This window comes from Vidua chalybeata, chromosome Z (assembly GCF_026979565.1).
Source record: "Vidua chalybeata isolate OUT-0048 chromosome Z, bVidCha1 merged haplotype, whole genome shotgun sequence".
NCBI classification, from domain to species: domain Eukaryota; kingdom Metazoa; phylum Chordata; class Aves; order Passeriformes; family Viduidae; genus Vidua; species Vidua chalybeata.
In genome coordinates, this window is record NC_071570.1 from 39,413,350 (window position 1) to 39,441,337 (window position 27,988).

A 27,988-nucleotide genomic window follows, 5' to 3' on the forward strand; every position below is an offset into this window, starting at 1 on the left:
TAACAAAGTCACTGGGCCATGGAGTTAGAATTCAATCTGAACAAGAGTGGAACATTTTCTAGAATTGGACTGTGAAAATAAACCAGTGTCTGATGTTCTGTGTGCTCTTTCTCATATTCTCTTGCAATTATAAATGAATACTTTACTAAAAACTGCCAAGAGTAGGTTTTTTGTTGAGAGTTTTGGGATGAAGTTTCTTGCAGTCAAATGTGAATCTCCAGATGTAACTTGGTTTAGTTTGAAATCAGAAAAAAACTTCTGATTTCAGTCCACCTATTTCAGTTGAGAGAAAGATTCACCTTATGAATATAAATACTCCAAAACAAACTCTTTATAGGAAACAGTCTTTGATTTTATCTGTGTACCAGCTCTTTTTTTTTTCTCTTTTTTGAGTTTGTCCTCATTTTGTTCCTTACCTTACCATTGTTTTTGTTGTTTGTATGTTCAGATGTGGGTAGTGGTAGAGAAGAGGAAACCTGTTTTTTACTTCTAATTCATCTGTTTCTGAGAAGCCACCCTAGGCCTTCCTTTGCTCAGTTTTGGATCTTTTATGGAGTCTTACATTTTAACCATTTGGATTTACAATTGAGCATGAGAAGAATGAAGAAACAGAGATTTTTCTTCTTTTCCTTAGAACTAGATTGGAGAAAGATCAATTAAAACTAGAGTAGTTTGCTCAGGGAAAAAATAAAGCTGTGATGATTGTTGAGTAGCCTGTATAATTCAGATAATCAGAGGTGAAAATATGCCATGGGCCAAGTTTCAGAGTGCTCATTAAATTCAACCAATTGTAAAGGAAGTGGTGGGGGAGAAAAAAAGCCAAATGGACTGAGGTACTGCAGATATATTTCTTTTAGAAAAAAAGCCAATTATTGCTAAAAATGTTAAGCACAAAATGTGAAGTTAATGTTATTCTCTGAAAATGAGGAAAGTAAGCTTCTACGGATTCTTTGAGATACTTTGAAAAAGAAGCTGAAACCTATTTTCTGCTCCATTTGCCAATGGCAGACAAGAAAAAGGGCATTTTTTTGAAAACTGCATTTTGTCTCCTAAGGATTTATGTATGCTGCAAAAAAATTGCCAGCCTTTGATTGTTTTAGCAAGATTACAGTGTCTTAACTAGGTCAATATGCTGCAGGCAGTTGTGACACCTCCATATTACGTTTTACTTGGCTTCATCTTAGGCCCAGTTCTCTTCAAGATCACCATAAATTACTTGGATACAGGACTCAAAGGGATATTAAGTAAGTCTGCAAATGATACAAAACTGGGAGGAGTTGTTGACTCCCTCGAAGGCACAGAGGCATGGCAGAGACATCTCAACGAATCAGGGAGATGTGCAACCACCAATCACATGGAGTTCAGCAAGGGAAAGTGTCAGATTCTGCATCTGGGATGGGGCAACCCTGGATGTACAGACAGGGGAATGAGAGCCTGAAAAGCAGCACTGGAGCTGGAGCTCCTGGCTGATGGCAAGTTGAACACGAGTCAGCAGTGCCCTGGCAGCCAGGAGGGCCAGCCCTGTCCTGGGGGCATCAGGCCCAGCATCAACAGCCAGGCAAGGGAGGGGATTGTCCTGCTCTGCTCTGCACTGGGGTGGCCTCACCTCGAGTGATAGGGTGCCACAGTATAAGAAGGACATTAAGCCGTTAGAGAGCCTCCAAATGACAGCCAGGATGGTGAAGGGTCTGGAGGGCTAGCTGTATGAGGAGTGGCTGAGACTGGCAGGACACCTCACTGCAGTTACAATTCCCTCATGAGAGAAGGAGAGGCAGGCACTGCTCTCTGCTCTGTGGTGACAGTGATGGGAACCGAGGGAATGACCTAAAGTTGTGTAAGGGGAGGTTTAGGCTGGATATCAGGAAAAAGTTCTTCACCCAGAGAATGGCTGGGCACTGGAACAGGCTCACCAGGGCAGTGGTCACAGCACTAACCTGACAGAGCTCAAGAAGCTCTGTTTCAGTGTTTGGAAAATGCTCTCAGGCCCATGGGGTGACTCTTGGGGTATGCTGTGCAGGGCAAGGAGCTGGACTTCGATGATTCCTGTGGATCCCTTCCAATTCAGCTTATTCTATGAGTCTATGGTTCTGTTAGACATAACCTTACTGCAGAACTCTAACCACAAGATCTTACTTCTTCTCTTTTAGGCTTCCTCCCACAAACTATGTAAATGACATGTCCAGTTTAAAAACATTCTATTTTCATTGTGTCACTAGTAATCATTATCAGGTTAAGGAGGAAAACATGATCTAAATCAATTGCAACATAAAAAATCTGAGTGTCAGCTGTTACGGTATTGTAAGGGGTTTTTTTTATGTTTAATTGAGGCTTGAGTGTATTGAACCTTGAGTTCCAAGAGATTTCAGCACATGCAGTTTTTAAATACTAGAAATACTAACTTGATTTTTGTACATGCTGTTATTTCCATTAACAAATTTAAAATGCCCAGTGAAAATCCTACACTGACATAACTAAATATTGTTTATCTAAAAGTAGTAACTTTTCCACAGGATGAACTATGATTAATACTTTCTAAACTTACTTTATCAGAGCTGCAGTATTCGTGAAGTTCTGCAGTGGATCAGATTTTGAGTTCAACAGTTGTAACTTTGCACATTAAAAAATAATTTTAAAAACCATCTTGAGCACTGGATGTCATTTGCTGGAAAAACAGAAATTCATGGTTAACCAGGATGAAATTAAACTTTCTCACATGAAAATGTCAAACTGATGCCTTAAGAAGGCTGGCCTAGAACAGAGGCTAGACAGAAATAAAGAATAAAGTAGGTATTTATTAAAAGGCCTCAGTGGTTACATCTTGGGCAGCACAAGAGCCCAGCCAGGGCTACAACCAAGATGAACCCAAAATGGTCACAAAATGCACAACTGGTAACGAGGTCTCTCTCTTTTATAAGTTTTGATCCATTTGCATATTGGAGTTAATTGTCCAATTATAGCTTTAGATTATTAAGTCCCATCCTTCTTGTTTTTCTCTCTTCAGTCCACGTTGTTTATGCTTTTGGGCCTGAAACTTGTATCAGTTGTCCTTGGTCCCCAGCTAGAGAAGGAATTGTTTTGTCTAGCTACTCTGTGAAGAGAGCTCACTAACACTTAATATGAAGCTCAGAACTACACACTAAACCAGTACAGAATCTGAAAAATATAAAAGCTAAAATGTAAGGCATCAATCTTATCTCTAATTAAGGAAGAAAAGCTTTAGCTTTCTCTATGTATACATGTATGTATATATGTGTACATACATATAGGCATATGTATGTGTAGATGTGTGCAGGTATACATATATGAATCTATCTATCTATATATATAGATATATACACACACATGTATTGGAAACAAAAAAAAGGTGAGCCTCTGTCATGAGAAAAGTGAGGACAAGTGAAAGTTTTGCCTAATTTAAGCCATTAATTTTGCGTTGGCACACTCCTTCCTGACAAGTACTGCTGCTACTTTTTAATTAACAGGTACAACATTCACAGCACAAGATAAGTACAAGGTTTTCAAGAAGTACAGGCAATACATTAATGTAGCACAGTCATGAGCTAGAAGCTTATCAAACCTTTATGGTACTAAGTCAACACTCTGCTATTATGAAGTGTAAGGATGTCGAAAGCATTGCCCCTGAGGCCACAAATTTGAGAAGTCTTGATGTAAGTGAGAAGCATCCTAAATGCGAGTGTTGATGTCTTCCTGGTATTGGGAAGTCCAGAACTGTAATCATCACTGTAAACATGACAAGTGTTAATTGCTCGAGGGTAATGACTTTTCTCCATCGACAGCAAGCTGTGCTCCTGTTAACACATGCCAAGATTACTCTTGCTGACAGGGCACGTGGCTGGCTCATGTTCAGCTTGCTGTCCACCAATATCCCTAGGATCTTTTCAGCACAGCTGCTCCTCAGCAATTATCATTATGAGAGGCTACACTTCCCAGAGGAGCAACCTTTTGCACCTTAATTCTTGAATTTCAAGGGATCTTCTATGATGAGATGTTGAACTGCAGAATTTTCATGACACATTATATTTAAAATAAACTTTAAAGAAAATAGTTGGGTTTTTTTCCCCCACTGCCAATGATATTTTGTAAAATTGGGAGTTAAATTCAATTGCTTTTCTACTTACAAATAAGCATATTTATTATAGAATTTATTGAAGGCAATAAAAGCAGTATCAACCCAGGTAATTTTTACTGATAAAGTGAACAATACTACAACTTCTGAAATTTTCTGATTGACGTTGCTTTAATTTCATAACTATAACGTTGCAAAGAAGTTTGTGTAGTGTGCTTGCTTTTCAGATTGCATTCATCACTCTGTTCTTTCAATGGTTTGGAGAGCTTCTTAAGCTGTCTACACACAAAACCTTCAGAAGACATGAGGCTTTTAACAAAACAGCAGGCTTCACTTATGAATAATAAAAAAAGCAAGCATATCTGAACCTCATGCTCAGTGGAAATTTTGAGGTAAGGACCACAGAGCAGATTGAGGAACTTTTCTTGCTATTATGGCAACGATGTGACATCACTCATTTTAAAGCAAAATAACAGAACAAAATATAACTGTCTTTTAAAAGTGTTCTGGTAATTTGCAAAATATTGAATCTTCCTGTACCAGGCTGCTTTCTGAGGAACAAATCTGGAGGCATTCTACTTATATAAAGGAATGGATCATAGCCCTGAAAAAGACTAATATGGAGCCTGAGTTCTGTACAGAATGAAATGCTGAGATTGATTTCTGCTGGGAGATTTTATGTAAATTAATAGAAGTATAGAATATATTAATTAAAAGTAGAGAATATATTAATTCAGCAGTGCCTTTTGGTTTGTAGCTTTTTTGAAAGAAGATTTTTGCAGGGATGGAATACAAGTAATTTTAATTATTATGAGAGTATCGATAGCTTTGTTGCATCTTTTCTAAAGCAAACCATCCAAGATATTTTCTATGCAGCATAGACAAGAATATCTAAGTGAAATTAAGGAGTAAATAAAACATTAAAAGACAGCATACTGTGAAAACAGGATTGAGCATGTTGCATACATTTAACTGAAAGCCAAACTAGTCTTTCCTAGTCTTTCAGGTTCAGCTTCTGAACTCTGTATGTTAATATCAAATGGACAGTTATTTTTTCTCTTAGTTCCTGTCACAAACTGTGTCTAAAAGAATTACTTATCTGGATTTTACAACTCTTTGATGAGGAAATTGGCTCCTTTAGCTACTCGCTTCAACAGTTCATCTACTTCCCTAATCAAAATCTGCTTGTTATTTTGAAGCCAAGTGTTCCAGCAATTGAATCTACATGGGTGTCTACCAGAATGAAGATGGATTCTTGTAAAAATGATATTTGAAACTTCATTACGTTTTCCTTTGGTGAAGTAAAGAGGCCAAGTTCCTTGTACTTTCTTATACATCTTCCCACCATTCTTGACATTATTCTCTGAATACTTCCAAGTTTCAACTATCCTGCTTGAAGTGTAGCTATAAAAGCTGAACATGATATAACTGTAACTTTTCTGCTACATCTGAATGTAAAACTATTCAACATTCCCCCTTCATAAAAACAAGGACCTCTTTCCTGTTTGGGTCACAACTGAGCTGGGAACTCAAAGTCTCTTGAATAACTCTTGTGATACTCAGCTACACTCCAGTAGTAACTGTTGAAAAAATACATTGCAATTTTCAGGCCATACATTCTTTGCTTTGTAAATTACACCTTTACTTTCCCATAGAGGAGTACGTGCTCACTGCATGAACCTTGACACTTCACACAACCTACTTCACTTTTTACTATTTTTAATCTGCACCTAATGTCAAACACTATCAGTAATGACTTTATGTTCCATTCTGGGTCACAGGTAAAATTTATGAACAGTGTATGAGAAAGGAGGAATACTTGAAGAATCTTACATAAATAGAAATTTATGATATTCAGTAGCTGAAGCTTCTTTTTCCTTCACTCAGGTTTATGAACTGTAGGGAAGGCTTTTTGAAAATAATACTTTTCTTATTTTCTAATGGAGATATCCAGTGTGCAAACTCAGAATTAAACACTTAGTACTTAAAGCTGATTTTTAATAAAAAACTAAATGTGGAACAAAAGAAACAATTTAAAGATTATGAAATATGCAAAAGGCAGAGAACTAAATTGCAATTCTTTTCTATTCATGTAATAATTTAATATGGAGTAAAAAGCCAAATTCTTGTGTGAATATATACATGTTATGTTTAAAAAATATTGGGATAAAACTGACCAAATTGTCTATGTTATATGTTTGAAATTATTCTTGTAAAAAGAATAATTTGTATGCATATAATGAAGCCTGTTGTCACATGTAAAATGAGGATGTTGAGGTTTTAGCATGGTTTGTGGGGGCACAACAAAGTTACATCTGTTTCTGTGCTGGTGTGGTTAGCACAAAATATGTAGACTGAAGAGACATTAACATTTTTTGCCTGAAGTGATAAGCTGACTGGGTTCTATTCTGAGAGTCATATATCACATATAGATGCTTTGATCTGCTACCCCTAGACTTTCCTTCCAAAATGTGACTGTCTTTAATCAAATAAATAAATGTGACTGTCTTTAATCAAAGAAATAAACGTGCCATTATTGACATCAGGTTCTAAAACATGAAAAATTATTTACTTCCAGATTTGTTTATCTGGTCTCTTAGTTGTTGTCTAAGCATTTCTCTTGTTTTATATGCTGCTGTTGATTTTTTTGATACAGAATTGTTTTATAACTCAGAAAGGCAATCTAGAAACCTCACAAGGAACATCATCATTTGTGGGTACTATACTATCTCATGCATAATTGGCTAAAAAGTAATAAAGATATATTAAAATGAAAAAATATTCTGTGCAAATAGCATTCTCAGCAAAGGTAAAGGTTTGTGGTTCCCTATGGGTTATATGACTTTCATGAGATTATTTGTATTCTTAAAGAGCATCATATGTTCAAATACTTTGCTGAATCAAAACAGGGAAAAGACCATTTAAACAGTTTGTGCAATTTTTATGAGGGTAATGATGAATGCAGAAAAAATATACTCCAGAATTAAGGGGCAGTATTCAGATACAAGCTACTAGGTCAGTGTAGAATGCCGAAGGTTTGCTAATATCTTGGGCAGCAGAAAGACTAAAAATTAGACCATATACTGAGTTCAGATACAGTTACCAGTTTCCTATGTTTAGTCTTCAGAATACTGTAGATCAGATGAATACCAGAATACCACTGAAAACCGAGAATTTTTTATGCATCTCCATTTTCAAATCCAGGGGAATTATTTACAAAGAGTGTTCTGAAATGTATATCACAAAGGCCCATGAAAAAATAGTTCCCATCAACTTATAGTCAGCCATCACTAGACACAAGAGAATGGAGAAATTAGATAAAACTGCATTTAAACACAAAGATCATATTATCCAGGAAAACCAATAAGACTCAGACTTCATGTAGAAAAAGAAACACCCACTTAAGCTGTAAGGAGAATGTTTGACTAAGACTGCTTAATCTGCCAGAGATGTGAACATTCTCTAGGTGCCATGGTGTGCCATAGATATTTTTAGGCAAGCACCTATCACATATGAAAATCTGGAGTATTTGGTGCCCTTGAACGCACTGTGTCAGGATATCAGGCAGGTTTTTAGCAGGCGGTAGAATTGAGATGTACTGCAAGGTTAGAAATAGAAAGGTTCAATGGCAAAGATTCATCATCACCACTGTCAACAAACACTCCATTTTTGTGAACATGATGCCTAGTTTATCTTGTTCTTGGAGAGAACAGTTTTCACTAAAAATTGCAACATGCTTTTAAAGATTAATTGATTACAGCATTTAATTCATTAAAAATTAATTAATTAATAAACTGTACATAATAGATATCTTAGTACATTTAGAAGAAGTGGACATATTCTTTTCTTTAACCAAATCTTAATGACAACACTACCATCTCTATTTAAGTTCAGAAATTGGTTTAATTTTATTTAGAAATATCATCAGACTATTTAAGATGAGCAAACCTTTTTGTGGTTTTGTTGTTATTTTATTTTAATTTTAAAGTAACAGAAAATGTGTAGTTGGAATGGGATTTTGTTCTTGCAACAATAAACAAAACAACATTTCTTATGAAAGAGAGGACTGGACCTGTAAGACCCATTTCTTACAGACTTTCAGAAATAAAGATTGCTTAATGTTCATAAACAGTAATTTTTCATACATTTATGTCTTCACAAGTGTTTTGTTCCCCATCAGTTGATTGTGCTTCTTTGGATCTTTGGAGAAAGACTTTTATATCCTATGAAAAGGAAAAAGGAAATATTAAAAGTAATTTCATGTTGCAGCCTGAAAACCGCAGTAATAACACCTTAAAACTTGCAGTAATAACACCTGTCTATCCATGGGCTGAGCTTTCCACTGACTGGATTATGGTGAAAAACTAACTTCAGTGGAGGTAAATAACAGATTCCCCACATTACAGACAATGTCTTCCAGCAGGGCACTGGAACTCATTCAGGTGAGGTGCTGTAATATCACTGAGATGATGTTTTCATGTTATCCACAGGACTTAATTTCCTTTGGTAGTTTTATAAACAACACTGTGTTTAAATGCCACTCTTAAACAGAGATCTTAAACATCAGATTAATATTATTGGTAAAGAGAGGTATCGACACTGTTGTTTAAACCAGTAAATGTTATTCAGAACATAAAAAGACAAATTCTTCAAGTAAGGGTTTTTTTTTTTAGTATGTCATATTTCAGACTGAACTTTAACAAGTTTAACAATTAATCCTTTAACAATTCCAGGGAATAGATATTAAAAAAAACAAGTAACTAACACTTTGAATAATATATACTCTCAGTAGGTTAATTTTATGTTTATTTCTTCATAACATACTGTCTGATTTGTTAATTTTCAATAATTTTGTATTAGCAGAATCTTCTTCATTTCCCATTTCAGCAATACTATCCATTGGAGGATGTGTTAGTAGGATGAACAAGGAATTTCTGTTTTAAAATAATAAAATGCTGAGCATTCAATACAAAGATAAATATTTAACTTTCTAGCATCTTCTGATACTGTCAGAATACACACTTTTTCCTTTAGGAGAATAATTAACAGTCAGATTTTTTATTTATATGTAGTATTTTTATATACATGTTGTGCAATATATATTTGTGCATATTTTGAAGATACAACCTTTTTTCAAAAGCAGAAACTGCCTGTATGTAATGATGCCTCACAAACTTGCAAAATATCAGAAGCATTTCAGTGAATACAGAACTATGCTAAAAGAAGGTATTACCAGTCCTTTGTTTTAGAAGGTTGCACTAATATTTATCTTTGATTCTAGGAAACCCTTCCCTATAAGGAGGCATTTTTCAGCAAATTGAGTCAGAAAAAGTAGTTTCAATCCTGGTTAGATAAAAATAAATGTAGTACTAAATTCTATCAAAAAACTGGAGGTAGAGTGCTCTAACAGTTTTATTATGTCCATCTTTAATGAAGGAAACTTCTTTTTTTAAGATGAACACATATTATTTATATTTCTTTGCTATATAAGAAACAATATATTTTATGTACATTAAATTTTCTAAGATTATTTAGGGATGGGATACATGATCAAGAGAAGAATAACATAGGTCTCTTTTTTCAATGAGGTACTTAAACACTGAGTTGGATTTTCCTTTTCTTGCACACTGGGACATTTAAAACACCACATGAAAAAAGGTTCTCAAGTTTCATAAGTATTACAGTTACAGCTTATGACTAAACAGTGATTCAGCAGTACTTTTTTTCTGTCAAAACCTTGATACATGGTCCAGTTCATAAACTGTATTTAATATAATCTGTATGAACTCTCCCTAGGACAAGAAGCTCTTCTGCTTTGTGAAATGATACATGGAGTTCTGAATGTTTGTTGTGTAATATTAAATGGCTGCTGTGGGTATAAATAGGTTTTGTTCAACATACTAATAAACATTTTTTCAAACATACTGATAACATTTCAACATACTAATAAACATTTTCAACAAACTAATAAACATTTTCAACATACTAATAAACATTTTTTCAAAAAGCCATGTTAACTATAGATTAATAGAAATCCCACTTCAGCGGAACTCCTATCTGAAAGAATATCTGGATTATGTTACTGAAATGATTAACAGAATGAACATTAACAGCACTAACCATATGACAAATAATTTAGACTGAACAAGCATAATGCAAGGGCCTGTGCTAAATATATTCAAAACATAAGCACACAGAAATATGATGTGATACCCCTATTTTCAAAAACAGAATTTACTTTAAAGGGCTATTCAGGATTTGAAAGCAGAATAAGAAATATAATGCAATTTATCCAATGCATAATATTTTTTATATTAATAAACTGAATGGTAATTATCAATCTACCTTATCTTCAGTAATTATAAGAATGTAGTTTACTCAAAGTAACAAATACTGCATTAAGCATTAAGAACTATAGAAGCAGAATATATCCCAGACTCTTTATTTAAATTTATCGCAATCAAAATGCAGAATTACTAAAATATGTGGTTATTTCTGTATTGCCATATCTGTGACAGTTCCAGAACAGATGGTAAAATTTGTAACAAGAAATAATGAGGCCTAAAGAAAACCCCTTAATTGACCAAATTGAATAGATTACACATGCAGTGGAAAAAGCAGATTGCTTGCTTCTCCCATCTGAATCAGATGGTCTAATTAAAATCTTCTTTCATTTATTATTAAAGTTATTTAAAGAAAATTTAATTGAGCATGTAATGAAGTGCCCTCATAAACATACACATATAAGTGTCATCACCTATTCTCAAGGAATAAATTTTATCTGATAAGTGAAAAAAAAAGTGTTGATAATGGCAAACACTGGAAAGTTCTAGTTAGGACCAGAAAACCTTGTAATCAGGTCAGAAAAGACAAGATGAAAAAAGTAATAGAATTTCTGGGCATATTAATTTGTAGACATTTGTACTGATGGTGACAGAAAGGTCACCATCATGTAGGACAGTGCCAGCCCACTAGCAGAGAAAACAAAATCCCTGCAAAAGACAATATATCTCACATGGAAAAAAAAAATTGAGATATGACAAATAATAATGGTTGAAACTGAACAGGTCATCAAGATCCAAAAGAATCAGGTATCCTAACTTAAATTTGAAAAATTGTAAGCTAGATGTTCCCTTTATAGTTTTCAGCAGAACATTTTACTTTCTGCTGTTTATGACTGCATTAGTACAAACATTTTAACTTTTAGCAACCACACCCTGACTTGCTATAATTATCTTGTAAAAGATCTCAAAATAACAGCACTGTGGTTGACTTTCATTTTTATAGACATCTCTGAGGAGAATTTCTGCAAAAATAATTGATGCTAAAAAATATTGTCTTGGAAAGAAAAAAGTTCACCTTTTCCCCAGATAGGGAATTGATATAGGAAAAATCTTCCTGGATTCTGTATCTAATAGACCAGATTTGCAACATACTTAAAACAATGGTCCCTGGGTCTCTATGCCTGTTTGTTGGTGAATATAAAACTTTTGGTAAACCTGAGTGTTGAGTTCATGCATAAAACCAAAGTCTGTATTTAACAGTACAGTCAAGGAATGAAATAGTTTGGGTTTAAGCACAGAAACCATAGAGTACTGTATTTGAGATACAGTCAGTATAAGCCTTTTCAAGAGGAAATTTTAAGTATTACAAATGATAACTGAAGCTCTGCATCACCTAACTGTTGAGTCAGGAGATACAGGAATCAATGGAACCTGCCAAATAAGTGGAAAAATGTCTAATTTAAGTGAAATGATACCAATATATAAACATGATGTGGGAGCTCCTCTGGGCTAGAATATGTGCACTGAAACCTTCAGTTACTGCCAAGATTCACATACACTATCCTGCAGCTTTTCTCATAAACTGCCAATTTTTATACCTGAACTGCCCAGAATACACCCTACCAGCCAGAAATAACACAGGTAATTAATGGTAGCTAATACAATTTAAACATGCACTACAATCTACTCTTTAAGCTATGTTAACAAAGTACCCCCTAAAAATGATAATGGAAAATCAGAAATTTTAATAAAGAATAGATATGATGTGTTTGATTTTCAGCTATTGGCCCATGTGGAAACATTTTAACAGAGTCCCTGTAAATTGCCTAGCATATAGAAGTGGCTTTACTCAGTTTACACCCTAATTAAGTTTTACTTTAGGTTTCATCACATTTGGTTTTCATGAAGAGGCTGCATTATATTAAATGCTACAAAGTCAGTGAGCATTTGTGTAAACAACAGTTCTTCAGGTGGAACACATCTAAAGAGCAAGATTAAAAAATGCTTTGGTCTACAAGAAATTCAGTGATGTTGGAAAAAAAATCAAATTAGAAAATGCAGTATTCAATTAAATAAAAAGAGTCAGGTAGAAAGACTGGGGAAGGGAAGGGAGGAATGACCTAACGTTGCATGACATCTGTCTTCCCAAATTGGCTGAGACATCAACAGAGGCAGGATGGACACACATGGATAGCTATAATCTTCAATTTTATTCTCTTGTCTTTGTCTTACATTTTCTACCACTTTCTACTGTAGCAAATGTATTTTTAACCCTCACTCTTACTGAGTAAACATATTATTTTATTCTTGTATTCTTGTATTTTATCTTTTCCTGACAACCATTATGAGTGATACAATAAATTCTGGGCAATTCACATCCTACAAGAGAGGAGTATCATTAAGAAATAGCAAGTTACTCCTAAGCTATCATGTATCCTATTCAGATTTACATTTTGTGGGACACTATGGGGGTGATCATCTAAAACTTGTGAAGACTGTTTATTGTTTATTGACTGTTTACTGTCCCTTTTGATCTGGGACATGCACATCCAGCATCCTCTCATCTTCTCATGCTGTTTTCTTACACCCTGTGTATCAAGTACTTTTGCCATAGTTTTATAGCTTAAATAGGGTGATTCTCTGGCCCAAACTTGCCTTTTGTGCAACTGTTTTAATGCAGGTTTAAACATAGGTTCAGGCAGCAGAGAAGCTCTAGACAATGACAGAGAAGAACACTTGGACCTGTACTGCCTCTGCATGCCCTTTTCTGCTGCCTGGTTGGCCTGGGGTGGAATGGGATCTGTAGGAACTGTAGGCACACGTATTCTACAGTGTCCTGCAGCATGATCCTGTTGAGAGGATAATTCAACCAGATTCCTTTCTATGGATGGGGAGAAAGGCAAAGCATCATCAGACAAGGCTGTGGAAAACCTGTAGGCAGTTGCAGGCCAGTAAGACTTGCACAATAAACAGGTCCAAAAGTGGCCCAGTCTTTGATGGATGGAATTTTCACAGAAAACAAAAAACCTGATCTACGCTACAGCTGCTGGGCTGTATAGCTGATCTACATTGCAAATTGGCAGTATCTAAATTAATTACATGTACATTTCTGGGACAATGCAAATTTAAGCATGTGTGCTTACAAAGTCTTTCGTCCCAGACAGGAATACTTACAGGAAGTTTGTATTCTTGGCATGTGTTAATCAAATCTTCCATGAAAGGATGCTTCAAAAGGAGTTCAACTGCAATGGGTGTCAGATCTTCAGCACCTAATTCTTGGTACATCTTGATGAAATGCTTTAAGTAAAAATAATATGTGGTCAATTTATTGTTAAAAAAAAAAAGTGGGAAAGCAAAGATCACAATATATTTTTTTAACATATGATGCAAACTAAAAAACCATTCTTGAATTAATCAACCTACTTTATCATAGTTGTCTGCCTTCTCCAGACAGCTAAATCTCTGATAATCTTCATCTTTACTTCCTCCAGTATGAAACACTTTGAGTAGAGATGCCACTGAAATAATTCCTTCACCTGTGTAATTCAAGACTTCTTTTTCATCCTCTTTTAAAGTCTTTTCATTTGACCATATGTTGAGGCTTGAAGAATCCTAAAAATTTAGGCACAGGTATCATATGTGGGGATAAACAGTCTGTCAGTAGATTATCTGTTTCAGTTAAACACCCATTAAGAACCAATGGACTATAATTCCAAATTTCAGTTCTTACAGAACAAAGGTCATCAACTCATGCAAAATTATCTACTGCACCATAGGATGGAGAAATAAATCCTGACAGTCCAGAAATATCCATAATGTTGGCATTACCAGAAATTTAATAGACAGCTTTTTCCAGGAATGTGGCCAACATTGCACAGAAAAACTAGTATTTCTCAGAGCAACAAAACATATAAATATTTAATAGTTACAAACTACAATACCAAGAAATTTGTGTTTATTTAAGGAGTCAACTTGGTAATTCTGGATGTTCACAAGAAAAAGAAAACAGTATGAATTTTTCTAGTCCAAATCTAGTCACTGCAAGAACTCTGTTTTGGCCAAGCGTTAACCAGCTCTCCACAGAAATAGATATTTTGTAGTTTATGCAGAAAAATTAAGTTTATTTTAAGCAAGAAATTAGGAAATTTTGTGGTGATATTAGAGCTGGTCAAAGAGAAAAAAACTCCTAAAACTAAACAAAAAAACCTGCTGTAGAGAGTTGTGAACACAAAGATGAGAAAGGATCTCACATAGGAGAACAGTGCTTTGACTAGATTACGTCACAATGTACACTAACCACTAGCAACAGGATATTGATGTAACTGAACAAACAATTTCTTTCCTCATTAGGAGAGAAAGACTGCTGAGGTTCAGTCACACTTGTGCTGTGTACCTTGGGCCTTAATACATTTCATTTTGAGCACAGGAGGAGTAGAGTCATTTACAGTCTTTTTAACACACAGTAATCAAGATGACAGAAATATCAGCACTGAAGTTTATCCATCTGTCATTGCATTGCTTACACTGAGCTGTGAGACCTACACAACTAATAATAACATTATTTAGACTTCAAATGAAGTTAGTGAAAGAAGTCTCAAGAATATGTTAGTCTGAGCTTCTCTTAACAACATGAAGGCTTCCAATGTATTTCTATAGGCAGATACCAATGAGAAGACATTACAATTACCAGCATAGAATAAGAAAAAGAGAAGAGGCAAATTAGGTAAAGTTCTGTAAGTGCCTATGTATGAGCCAGCTACCTAAGGTGTAAAACTTATTAGAGATGAGCTAGATAGCTCTTTATATTTCACCAATGAATGTTCCACTGATAATATTTACTAAATTTCCAGTACCTGGAGTGAGATCTGGAATATTTAGATCACATGTAAACAGCCACAGGGAAACAAAGGTTTAGGTTCTTAATTTGATGCTGAAACCACTTTGGATGTCATCAGGACTCTGTGTATTTGATGGAGCTTGGCTCAAACCTGACACAAACCTGCACCATTTCCTTTTTGCCCCCTTGTGTTTGTGGAATAACCTTCATGAAATTCTGGCTCTACTAAAGCCTATAGAGAAAACAAATTTATTCAGTGGTATGAGATTTCTTTTGTTTCGTTCTATCCATATTCAACATTATCGTTTAAGTGCACAGGCATGGAACACAAGGCATAAGAAAGAAATATTTAAAAATGAAAATATTAATAAAAAAGAAAATATTAAAATGATGTTTTCAAATCAGTCCAGTGATTCTGTGCACCAGCCTAGACAACTATAAAGTCAGAGAGAATCCATACAAGCAAGATTAGTTTAACATCTAATTCTTGGATATTCCTAGGTTTCTGAGGGATTCTCCAAGGTGAATTAAGCACACAATCTGTCTGTTTAATACACTGTGGGACATACATTGTATAGAGCCCATATTCACAGAGCAGATGCCTTGAGTGAGAAAGCAGGAGTGAGAAAATGCTCAGGTTAGATGGGACATCTCTTTCTTCTCAGAGATCCAATTAATTCTGGGCTGAAGGCAAATGCTCCCCTTCACTTGTGACTCACAGCCTTAAGAAATTATTGACACATAGGTGATAATGCCAGTGTGCTTACTGATATACCACCAAACTTCCAACCAAACAGATGAAACCAAGCAGAAAATGGCAAAGAGGAGAACAGGTTGTGTAGCTTTATATCTAATGAGGTGAAAGTTAGAACTTTTCACCAAAATATGGGAAATTAGTTCCACAATATCTAATTGGGAGCATTATGTGCTCTCCTTCTTCCTATGAAATGTGGAAAGTCTTATTGTCTCATTCAGTCTTTTCAGTATGTAAAAGCTCGGTTGTGCCGAGAACACAGGGAAGTATAGTAACTTCTGTCATTTGAAATTATCAAATGCTATTTTGCATATGTATATGATTACCCTGTGTAGTAAAATAATGACTTTTCTATGCTGTTTCTAGAGATCTCAATTATACTTTCAGTTCTGGGCAGATGCTGGAGTCACTGTGGTTGTGACAGGGCAATAAATCATTTTATTATCTTGAGCAGCAACCTCTTTCCAAGGTGTGTATAGATAAATAATTTATGTCAAAATAAGTCAAAAAACAACTGAAAAAATAATTTTAAAATTATTTTATATGAAACAAATTATTATTATACTTTCTGGTTTACAGATAAACCTAAACACTTGGAAGTAACACAACAAAGATGTGTCTGAATACCCCAAAGAATCGTAGTGGAAAATAAAGTAAGACCAGCAATAATACTAGGTCTTACATCTTGAGATAACATTACTGTAAATCACACTGCAGTCTAATTCCAGGGGACTGTCAGCTGGTCAATTAAGCAAAAGAATACTTCCATTAATATGCATAAGGAATAATCACCAGTAAATATCTTAAACTTTCATGAATGGCAAGCAAATTTCCAGACTTCTGAAAGAATCCTTCTGAGTATTATTACCAATGCAATGTTCCCATGAATTCAGTGAGAGTACTTGAGACTACTGGAGCTACCCAGGATAAGCAAATATAGAGAAATCTAGTTAATTTATAATTTGAAAATACTGCTACTATTCTCTAGTATTTTTCTGTAATGTTTTACCACACATGGAAGGGAAGTTTTCTTTTTTCTGTGAATATATGTTCCAGCAGCAATGCTGAGTGCTCTGTATACACCTTCAACTGGATCAGAGTGGGAGGCGAAATAAAGCAGCATTTCAATATAGTCCAGCAGAGCAGGGTCTTTTTTGGTATCCGCAAATAAATGGAAGAAAAACTATAAAAGGGCAAAAAATAAGCAAATTAATTTCTATAAGTGGACTTATATGAAATACAAATCAAGGACTGTAGAGAAAAGCACGAAATACAGTAATTACTGCTAATAAGAACTACTATACTTAAGAACATTTTGAGGCTGTACAAATCAAGGCTGTGATAAATCATAAATGTATGTTAAGCAGTTCAAGGAAATAGAAATTGAGTTTCGCAGAAAAGACAGAAATAAAACCTTGTATCATGACAAATATGTTCAAAGCACTTTTTGTATTCAGAATATTATTAGCCCCGTCTTTCATGGAAAATTCTATAAGCTCAGATGCAGTGGTCATTTGCCTCCCATTCTTTATAAAGCTGGTTGCTGTGTAGTAAAATTAATGTCATTCAACCAAGAACAGGAGTAATTAAGTCTTTCTGAGCAGACTATGATTTAGAATGCTCAAGGCTGACTCTTGGATTCCTCTCTACATTATTCTGAAGCACCACTTGACCTGAAAAAAAAGTAAAAAGAAATGCAGGACTTACTGAAAAAAAGACTCAAAAAACTCTGAAATGAGACCTATCATGTTTGAATAGTGATTTCTTAAAAATACCTATGTTTTCAGTTACCTTTATAAGGTGTGTTAGCCTTTCTAAAGACACAGGTTCTTCGCAATTTTCTGTTATGCTTAGATCTTTGTTTCCATTAAACCATAAGCCAACCTGATTTAACAAATAAAGAATTAAATAACTTTGTTCATTTTCACACATTGAAATAAGGTGGTCTTTATACTCTATCTGTTCAACACACAGGTTACTAAAAGCCTAATTTCTGGATTTAATCAAACTGAATTTGTTATTAATATATAATGATGAGAATAATTAAGTAGCTGTTTATATGTTCTCAAGTAACAGCTACTTGAGAAGTTACTGAAAATCAAATAGGATAGAAGTGAATGTATGCTTTTTTCAAAAGAGAAAATTAACTATGTAGCTGTAAATCTATGCTGCTGAAGAAGCAGAATATGATACAGTGTTTCTACGCATGTTCTGGTTTCTTCCTTTGGATATCCTTTGCTAACCCCTACAGCTTTTTTCCAGACTGTACTTTTAGAAGAAACTGTCCATAAAATTCAGTATGATGAAGGATGGAGGCACGGCTCTCCCCATGCTTGCCTGCTCCCAGCAAGATGATCAAGAGTCCTACAAAGCCAGAGCTAAAACTGTAAATTAAAAGTGCCCCTGAAGTACCAGACACAGGAAGGACCAGCTAGGGTAGGAATGAACAAACTTCCTACAGAAAAATTCACTTGTGTGAATTATACCAGGTTGTACAAACAACATTACAGCAGGGATAACCCACCACCACTACCGGGAGATGGGCCCCAGCACTGTGTAGTTTAACAGTGTAGGTGCAGAGAGAGAGAACAGGTGAAGCAGCTGAAATTTGCAGTGGAAGGTTATTCAAACAAGTTGTTTATTGCATATTTACTACCTTGTAATACTGAAGTTATTAAATTAATTGCTCGGTTAATATTATATTTGAAATAGGACCCTGTGATAAAAATGTACATTCTCGATCTGCATGTCTTCTAACTGCTAGCTTATTTGCTCTTCAGCAAAACTTAAAACAATAGAAAAAATAAATGCACATAGACCTGCATTTTTTTGGTGGGTTTTCTGGCTTTGCAGAGTTTGTTTCTTAGAAAGTCAGCGGCGGGCAGGGATTGGCCCCTTCCAGGTGCTCCTGGAAGTTTTAAATTAATGAAAAAAGTTCTGAAAATTGCAGGCCTCTGGACTAACACGGCCTTTATTTATTCTTCTTTAAAAACCAATGCTAGGTGAGTGGAAAAGAAATTACAATACATTTTCTATGAAATTTATTCAAAACAGTTGGAAAATACAGAAACTGGCAAGATTGGAGTATCTACAGACACCTGTAAGTGTATATATATGATACTTACAGTTAGTATAGCCCAAGAGAGTGAACCAGTAAGTATCATTCTAAGTATGATTAAAATGCAAAATAAAAGTAAGTGAAAATGAGCAGAATTTTGCTGAAAGAACAAAAATGTACTCATAATATTCTTTCTGAAAAACCTTGCTGAACTATGTGACAATTCAAGCAGAAGTTGTCTTCAGAAAAATGATGTAAGAATTTTATAATTTTCCATGTATTCAAGACTTGAGGAATGATCTTGAGAAAACTAATTCTTGGAAAGAATCTAGAAACATTTAATTAAAATGCAGTGGATAAGATGAAACTGAAATCCTTATTTCAAGTCATGTCAAGTCAAGTAAGTTAATAGTCATCAAAGTGCATACAGAATGGTTTCTTTAAAACAGAAAGGACTTTCACTTGAGATTAATTTATGGGAAAAGTAGGAAAATGCAGTTAAAAGGATGTTCAATTAGCCTGATTTGTGGAACTATGGACAAGATACATATTAGGCCATGAATTTCCAGAAAACACTTATCACTACAAAGCTCCCTCAGACCTAAAGCATTTAAAATTCAGACTGAGTTTTTCAAGGTGAATAAAGCAAACAATGTATCATTTAATTCAGGGAGTTTAACAAAATAAAATTTGATTGAAAAATTAAAAGGATTATAACCTGTAAATAGTGCTCCTGTGTAATGAAGCCTGATCCCGTGACATCAACAGATTTGAAGCTACGCAGCGTTTGGAGGAGTTGTGTCACAGATGGCACTGGCCAAGGCTGTGCCACTGCCAGCAAGAATCTGCGCCAGTCAGTAAGTTCTGAGTTCACTGTGAATTCAGACGCCAGATTTTCTAGCTACAAAACCAAAATAGCAAATATTGTCAAATGTGTACATAAAAAGTCTCTCAGTATCCTATGTATCCTTAGGTATTTTCCTGGACAGGATGAATAAGGTTCTGCAGTGAGGTTTTGCAAAACAAAATAGGCCACAGGCCACTGTGTGTCTACTGCTATGTGCAGTTGATACCACTCTAAATAAACACCCTGAGTGCATAAATAGGCATTGGTATAAACCTTAGCTTGGGAATTTCCTTTTGTAAGTAAGTTCTTGCTTCCATGATACATTTAAAAGTCTCTTTTAAAACTGGCTCTTTCAAGGAAAGAAAATTCTATTATTAAAATAAAGAGAGGATTTATAAGCACTAAAAGTTCTCAAAGAATACAAAATATGGGATACACGCTCATTTGGTCTATTAATAGACAATATTTGACTGATAGCTTTCCTTGGATAATTAATTTCCTGTGCTGAGATTAGGTTTTATATAGTCAAGATGACAGATGTGACTAGTTTTTACTAAACTCACTGGAACTACACCACTTTAACATTAAAACGTTTTACTCATGTACTTCATCTGTGTAAAGAATATATGAATAAAGTGATGAAATAATGTGAAATCCAATTAAAATCTTAATATGAATCATGGTTTACTGTCAGAAATAGTTATTAAAACATGCTAACACAAGTAAATATTTTCATCCTGTAGGTTTGCCAGTAACATCTGATGTTTGAATTGGAAAGAGAAATTAATTCAATATGGAGGATTTGAAAGTTTTCATGTTTCTAAATCTGAAAACCTTGGACGGTGTCTTAAGAACTGATATAATTTGCAAATTGTAAATAAATAAAGTGCTGACAAAATGTTTGGCATAGTGACTTCCATGATCCTTCCCTAGTGAAACAGAAGAATTTTAAAGAAAAATTGATAATATCATAATATCCTATAATATTATAATCTTCATTTTATCATACAAAGGACAATGCTGCATCTTCTACACAAACCAATATTCCAATTGAAGAGACTATAGGGGTTCACTTACATCTGCAAGTGTTAAGTTCTTCCATGCATCAGGAAAGCAATATATTCCAAGATTCAAATTAACCAAGCCACAAACAATTTCAATAAATACTTTCTTTGGTATAAAACCTAATAAAAAAATCAATATAGAAATATGTTTAGACTTTATATAGACCTCTTCTGTTAAAAAAGTGATTTTTAAATTTTAATGGCCATATGAGAAAGTTATTTACTTTTCTATTATGCACCATTGATAATGCTAATATTTTCCAAACCAAACGTAAGATCTCCTTATTTAAAATTAATCATATGTGACCTTTCTAGTAGCAAAATTTCAAATATTTCACTGCACTGCAGTTCTTCTGGTACTTGTCCTGATCTGCATTAAGATCACTAATCTATCCTCACATGGTCTGCACTGACAGTTAATGAGCATTCACAGACACCAATCTCTCAGAGTTCTGTGTATTGAATACCTAACAACATTTTCTTCCACTCTGCTCTATTTTAATCAATCATAAAACCATCTTCACTCTTTAAAGCAAGTGTTAGCTAGAGAATAGGGTAGAAAACATGCACTGTTGTCTGTTGAATTCTGAAACAAAATTCAACTGTTTGAAAAGCTTCTCAAGACTCACATGTGGGAGCTAGAAATAGCTCCATTAATTTTATTTTTAAAGAAATCCTAAGAAAAAAATCAGTTAAGTGCAGCAACCCCCCCCTTTTTTTTAAAGCAGGAATAGATTTGCTCATGAGCAAACAGAAACTTCAACCTTCATGTAGGTATCAAAGCACAAAATTATGTATAAAAAAATTTAAAAAACAGATATGAGTCTTTTCTTTCAGAAATGGACTTTGCCAGGTCAGTGACAGTTCACTGCAAAACCTCTGCAGTAACAACAAAAAATGTAAAAGAAGTTAAAGTTGTTTAAATTTTGAGGGATAAAGCTGATTTGGTCAGGTTGTGATCAATTCCATGGCATCAAAACAGGAGTTTTCAGATTACCTTTAAAAGCAAACACAATCAGTGAAATGCTGGGAAGACTTACTTATGTTTTTCCTTTTTCCAGCCAAACTTCTTGTCCATTTCAAAAGGCAATGCTATGCACATTCTATAGCTAAGACACTTTGTTTGAAGTAAAACAGTGAAAATTAGGTTTATGAAAAAGATATGTGATAGGAATATAAAGAATGTGTTTGAGTATTAATATAATTTCAAAATCAAGTTGCCAATTTGAATGAATACTCTGCATCTCTGTAGACCTGTTTATCTCCAATCAGGAAAACCAGGATTAATGCCCTCAGCACATCTTAATACAGCAGAGAAATCCGATACATATATAAATTTGGACAGAAGAGGACAAAAATAGATATGGGAAGCTCAGTCTGTTGGGACGGGAAGAAGGAAGGGAGAAACACCTGGACTTGAAGCCTTCATATCATCCCCCAAATTTCAGCATGAAAGCAAAAGCTGGGGAAAAAATACTGTCAGACTGGTAACAGTGTTCTGATGTCTTGAAAGTTTTTGAGTTATCGGCATTGAGAATGAACATCTTCTAAAAAATGTGATAAATCATGCGCTGTTCCCTGAAGAATGTTGGATTGCTAATTTAATCATTTTAAGGTAAACAGAAATTTGGCTTTTTCATGAAAACTTCAATCCTCAAGAATCAGATTATTTCCATATAGCACAATGAAGTGTGCATCACAGGAGCATCATTACTGGACACTTCATCTAAGATTCCATAAACCAGGTAACATTTTAGTGATTCATGGGGAAAACAGGCTATTGTGCATGAAGGAGCCAGTGAACAACACAAAACTACAGGGAAAATTTTTACATCTTATTTGCAGTATCAGATTTTCTAGTGCTTTATCATAAATAGCCCAGCTAATAATTTTTGTTTTTTGCTAAACATTTCCATTTGATTACTGGCAGTCTAACGTAGCTTTCTGTCACACCATCTTATGTTTTAAACTGTTCAACTCCCACTATGCTCTCCCTACATGAAAATAAAAGATGTAGTTCCTGTATTTCTTATGATTTTCTGACTTCCTGAAATGAAATTTAATTTTGATTTTCTTCACAGAATTCTAGAAGGATACTAATAGCCTCATATCACTTTTTGTGAAGCTACATGACTTCAGAAACATACATTGAAAGTATCTGAGGGACATGGAATTTAAAGAACTTGCATCAAAACTAATGTCTGAGATGGGATTAAAGAATTGCAATCTAAATCACAACTTACATAAACTATACAATTGTTTATATTAACTATAGAATTGCTAATGAGGTGTAGGGAAGTTTCTTTTACCTTACTACCTCCTTCTGAAACATCTGATGAGGGACAATTCCAAAGTAATCGTAGCTCAAAATCTTCAAATGGACTGTGACTTAATTCCTCCTACCGACATATGTAGGAGGAATGAGGCAGTCTCAGAGAAAGAGAGGAAATCCCTCATAAACATATGTTCCTAACTGTGTTTTTATGTACTTTGTCTAGACTTAGTGGATTTGGGTATATATTACAGAGCATAGAACTGTTTTTGAGTATCTGATTATAATACCAAACAGGTGATTCATCATTTCAGCTCAAGGGCTGTCAGTGCTTCATCATCACAGAGAAATGCTGAGAGTGAGCAGCTACACAGACGGTACCCAGAAAAGAATACTGGTGTCTGCAAATGGTACTTTGCAAGCAGTGAAAGAAAATTATGTCCTCTAGGAAGGAAAAAGGAAGACAATTCCCAGAACTGGCTTTTTCCACTTAGACTCATTTCAAAAAAGGTGTGCTCTTTACAAAATCCTTTTGTAAGTACAAAATAAAATAAACTAAACCTAATAAGTTTTAGTTGAATAATGTAGGAGACAGAATAGAAAATTAAACATTTTTAATTAGAAGGACCAGCAGGCATCCTGTAAAAAGAATCAATATTCACAAAGATTTGAAAAACTGGAGAGGATAGTCAGGGTCAGTAAGTAAGCTTCATTTAGTACTTTTTGGAAATGGACTGCACTAATTGATACTTTTATTACACTGTAGATAAAACAATTCAGGAACAGACTTCTAGCACATTGGAGAACAGGATTAGAATTCAAAGTGAACTTTAAAAATTGGAGATAAAATCTAGACTAAAAGGAACTATCCAATAAAGATAAATGTCAAGTGCCCCACTGGGCTGACATAATGAACTGAATAAATGTCCCAAAGGGAATCTTACTGCAAAAGTAAAATTTCTACAGAAAAATCTCTAAGGATTATAACAGATTACAATAATACAAGAAAGTACATGGGAAGTCACTGGAAATAATATTTCTTTTTTTTTTTTTCCCCCAGATGTTAAGGCTTCTGCTACAATACAACTTTGGAAATTCTAGATTGAGAAGGATGGATGTAAACTAAAGACTGCCCAAAAGAAAGCAGCAAGAATCATCACAGGTTTAGAATATATCTCCTGAGAAGTGAGGTTGAAGGAATTCTGCTAGTTTCATGGATGAAGAGTATGAGAAAATATGCCCCCGCCCTGCATTATGGAGGTGACTTCAGTGTTACAGATACAGAATCACCATTTTTTTGGTTTTATTTTTTTTTTTGTTTTCACCTCTTGGACATCCTTGGGACATATTTTCAAACTTTTTGTAATCTCAGCAGAGTTAAAAATCTCATTTGAAAATTTTGAGAGAAAAAAACCCTCTTGGTATTATGTGATTTAAAAGAAAACCCTTGAATTCACAATTCTAATATATAAAAAGCCACATATCTAATAAGGTAATACATGAAATATATATCCTGTTGCTTATTAGGCAAAGTATACCTAAACTTTTTTTTTTTTGTCTGTGAAATCACAAATTCAGATATTTTATACAATGCACAGTACTGATCTGTATTCTGACACAGATTAACTCTACTGGAGCAGACCAATATGCTTTAATGACGCATTCCTTCAAAACCTACTCCAGTTCTGACACATTGTATATACCCAGAAGAAGCACAAGCATCTATGCAAAACACCAAAAAGAGACTGTATGTATATGTATATATATATATATATATATATATATATATATATATATATGCGTGTGTGTGTTTGTGTGGTATAGCATATCACAGCACAGAGCAGAGCTGAGGAGTACAGTAGGGTATGGAGTATTGGGTATCTTTTGCTATTACTACAACATACATTTTATATTGAAAGTAGTGTTATCTTGATTTAGCAGATGATTGATTTAAAGGTGAATGACCTTATATTTATTTCTCCCAAATTACCTGTAATACATGTCATTTGCTGTTGGAGGAACCAAGAATGGTCTTTAATGATTTCATTTTAGCCATCTTTTGATAGAAATCATTGCTATTTCCTTGATGGTAGAAATCTATTCTGCTGGTATGCTTTACCTTTTGAAATTATCAAGTAGAAAGGTGCATTTACAATATGTAGAATTATGAAAATATATATTCTATAAACCATACTCATTCTTAGCTCCTAGATTAAAAATCAAGATACAGTAATCTTATTGCAACCTTACAAATATTCTTACAGGGAAATAAAAAGTAGTTCAAGCCACAAAGCATATTAATCACATTCTGTCTGTAAGAGTACTTGTTATGGGAAGACTAATTCATGCAATTAATAATCAGGAATGGGAAGATGGATCTGTTCTGCTTCTGTTGGGAAGTCTTCAGAAGGACATGCCTGAGAAAGGTCACATTAAAGTTTATCTGGTTTGCACATTCTGTCAGGGTCTGTATAGGGAGAGCCAGATTTAGCAATAGCATGATATCTTCCAAAAATATTTTCTGCTCTACCCAATGTTATGGAGTTCATGCTCTTCAACATCTGCTCAGCAGAAGCTGTATCTGGTGAAGCAGAACTGGCAGCTTCCATGCAGGTAGCCCAAGCATGAGCTTCACTACTCTGGTGTGTGTTTATAAATTCAAGTTTGAACTCATCAGTGCCAAAACAAAAATTATTAATATTTTCCCCCAAATCCACATTATGTTTATGACATGGTACACAAAACATTATTCCCCTTTCATCATCATATTTTAACCAGGAGTATTTTGTTAGCCATATTTTTGGAAACTGGTGATTCCTCTTTGTTTTCTGATGTTCCAAATATTTCTTCTCTTTCCCTCTGTCACCAACTTCTGTGTTGCTAGAAGAATTAGTCTTGCTTTTAAATTGCTTCAGTGCTCTTATGGCTATAATTTAAAAAGAAAAAACTAAGTATAAAATAATTTTTATTTGATAAAATATCAGTTGTATCTTTTCTTTTTTTGTCCATTTTTATCTTGTTAATCTGGGACTAGATTATGACTTGAACAGCCATGAAAGAGAACAAGGAAAGCAGACCTACCCTTAAATAAATTGATGGCTACCAAGGATTCTTGTAAGAAATTGTCAGTTTTGATTTTGACCATTAGAAGTTTGTCAGAGTATGCAACCCATGAAATGCAGCAGCATCAATGCTATTTTTTGAAACAGGGAAGAGCAAAGTTACAAAGTGGAATTCAGAATGGTCTTTTAGGCAAAACGTCTCCAGAAAATAGTGCTGAAGTCACAAACTGATTACAATGTCCATCATACCTGGCAGTAGCAGAAATGTTAACTTGGAGCAAGTCTGTAAATACATAATCAAAAACTCGACACAGAATGCCTAAGATGCTTACGCAGTAGATGACATGATCTTCTAAAAATGTGTTAACCTGCAAATGACATTATTACTGCTTTCAGAAGTGTATATGCATTCTTAATGCACTGAGGTTGTTTTGAACTTTCCCATAAGCTGCCATTTAAAAAAGTTTATTTCTAGGTCCCATTTATCTCCTACATTTGGCCAGTAATTTAATGTTTCTTTTAGTATACCATTGCCATAATTTTAGGACTTCAAAAAAAAAAGCAATAAATAAGCAAGAGAAATCGCATGCAGAATGGAAGCAATCGAATGAGAAATCTATTTGTTCACTGGAAATAACAAAAGTAAAACCCTGCAGATGACCTAAAATATGACTCTCCCTCCTTATTGTGATGTGTATGTCAAGAAGCAAAATTAATGAGTACATTAAGCTTATCACAGAGAGAAATGCTACTTACAGTGCTTTAAAAGGTCTTGAGAAAAAGAGTTTTGGTATGCCACTCTTTTCTACTTTGGAAGAAGGAGCAAATTTTTATATATACACGCTATAAAATTTGTGAGAACTGATTGTTCCCATTGTTGGAAAAAGTGATAGTTTGTTCCATTCTATTCTAAGCATCCTGAAAAGCCATAATATTAATAAAAGAAGTTAGAAACATGCAGTTTAAATACATTTCCAGTATGAATGATTCTTGTAAAAGAACTTAAAATCTGAGGTAGCAGCTGTGGTCCACATGGACAGTAAAATTGGACTGTCTCACAAGGTTTTGTGAGACAGGTGTGCCCAGGTACCATAAACAGAACTGACAAGAGGAAGAGAAATATTCCTAACACACAGTAAAGATTTAAAAACTTCATTAGGCAGACACAAAACCACAATATAAGGTGAAAAAGAGGCTGGAGAACTGGACCTGCAACTTGAGAAGTAAAAAGGGTATAAGGGACACAAACATTTTAACACTTCTATAGTGCTTCCTGCTTCTTTAGGCGTATGAAAACCTGTGGAAATGTGCTGGTGATTACGGAAATAGGGATCAGAGTAGACCTGTGATCCACTATCAGGGATAATATTCCCTGTAAGATTGGCCTTCAGTGTTTCAAACATGTTTTTCAACTGACATGGAGAAACTGGGAATACAGGAAAAGATTGGATCTGTTGCAGTGATGCCATGGAAAGAATAGAAGATACAAAAGGAAGCCAGCCTGTACTACAGATGAAGCAACTTATGAAGCAACTTCTTCACCTTAAACTCATTATCAAATCAAATCAAATCCAGAATGTTATGTAGGAATGTAGGAAAATGTAGGAAAAGCTACACTAGGTAGAATTGTTTTTCATTAAAATCTTCTTAAAAGGCAGTATCATTCCCTGATACACACAGTGACTGGCAAGCCTTTACATGTTTCAACTCAGAAACTTAAAAA

General features: G+C 34.6%; 1 protein-coding gene across 4 annotated transcripts in view; it reads right to left on the reverse strand.

The window, feature by feature from the left end:
* Positions 1-7,976: 7,976 nt before the first annotated feature.
* SPEF2 (sperm flagellar 2) overlaps positions 7,977-27,988 on the reverse strand; it is a 74,409-nt gene continuing 54,397 nt past the window's right edge. For 2 of the 4 annotated variants that reach the window (XM_053932462.1, XM_053932460.1), the window contains 7 exons: positions 20,945-21,051; positions 19,739-19,921; positions 17,754-17,846; positions 16,972-17,145; positions 13,795-13,983; positions 13,546-13,668; positions 7,977-8,310 (listed from right to left, as the gene is read on the reverse strand). In XM_053932462.1, coding sequence (XP_053788437.1) covers positions 8,227-8,310; positions 13,546-13,668; positions 13,795-13,983; positions 16,972-17,145; positions 17,754-17,846; positions 19,739-19,921; positions 20,945-21,051 — 953 coding nt within the window. In that variant the 3' untranslated portion in view covers positions 7,977-8,226. Of the gene's footprint in view, positions 8,311-13,545; positions 13,669-13,794; positions 13,984-16,971; positions 17,146-17,753; positions 17,847-19,738; positions 19,922-20,944; positions 21,052-23,802; positions 26,130-27,988 lie in introns of those variants that run through there. The other 2 variants (XM_053932461.1, XM_053932463.1) reach the window with 2 other exon arrangements.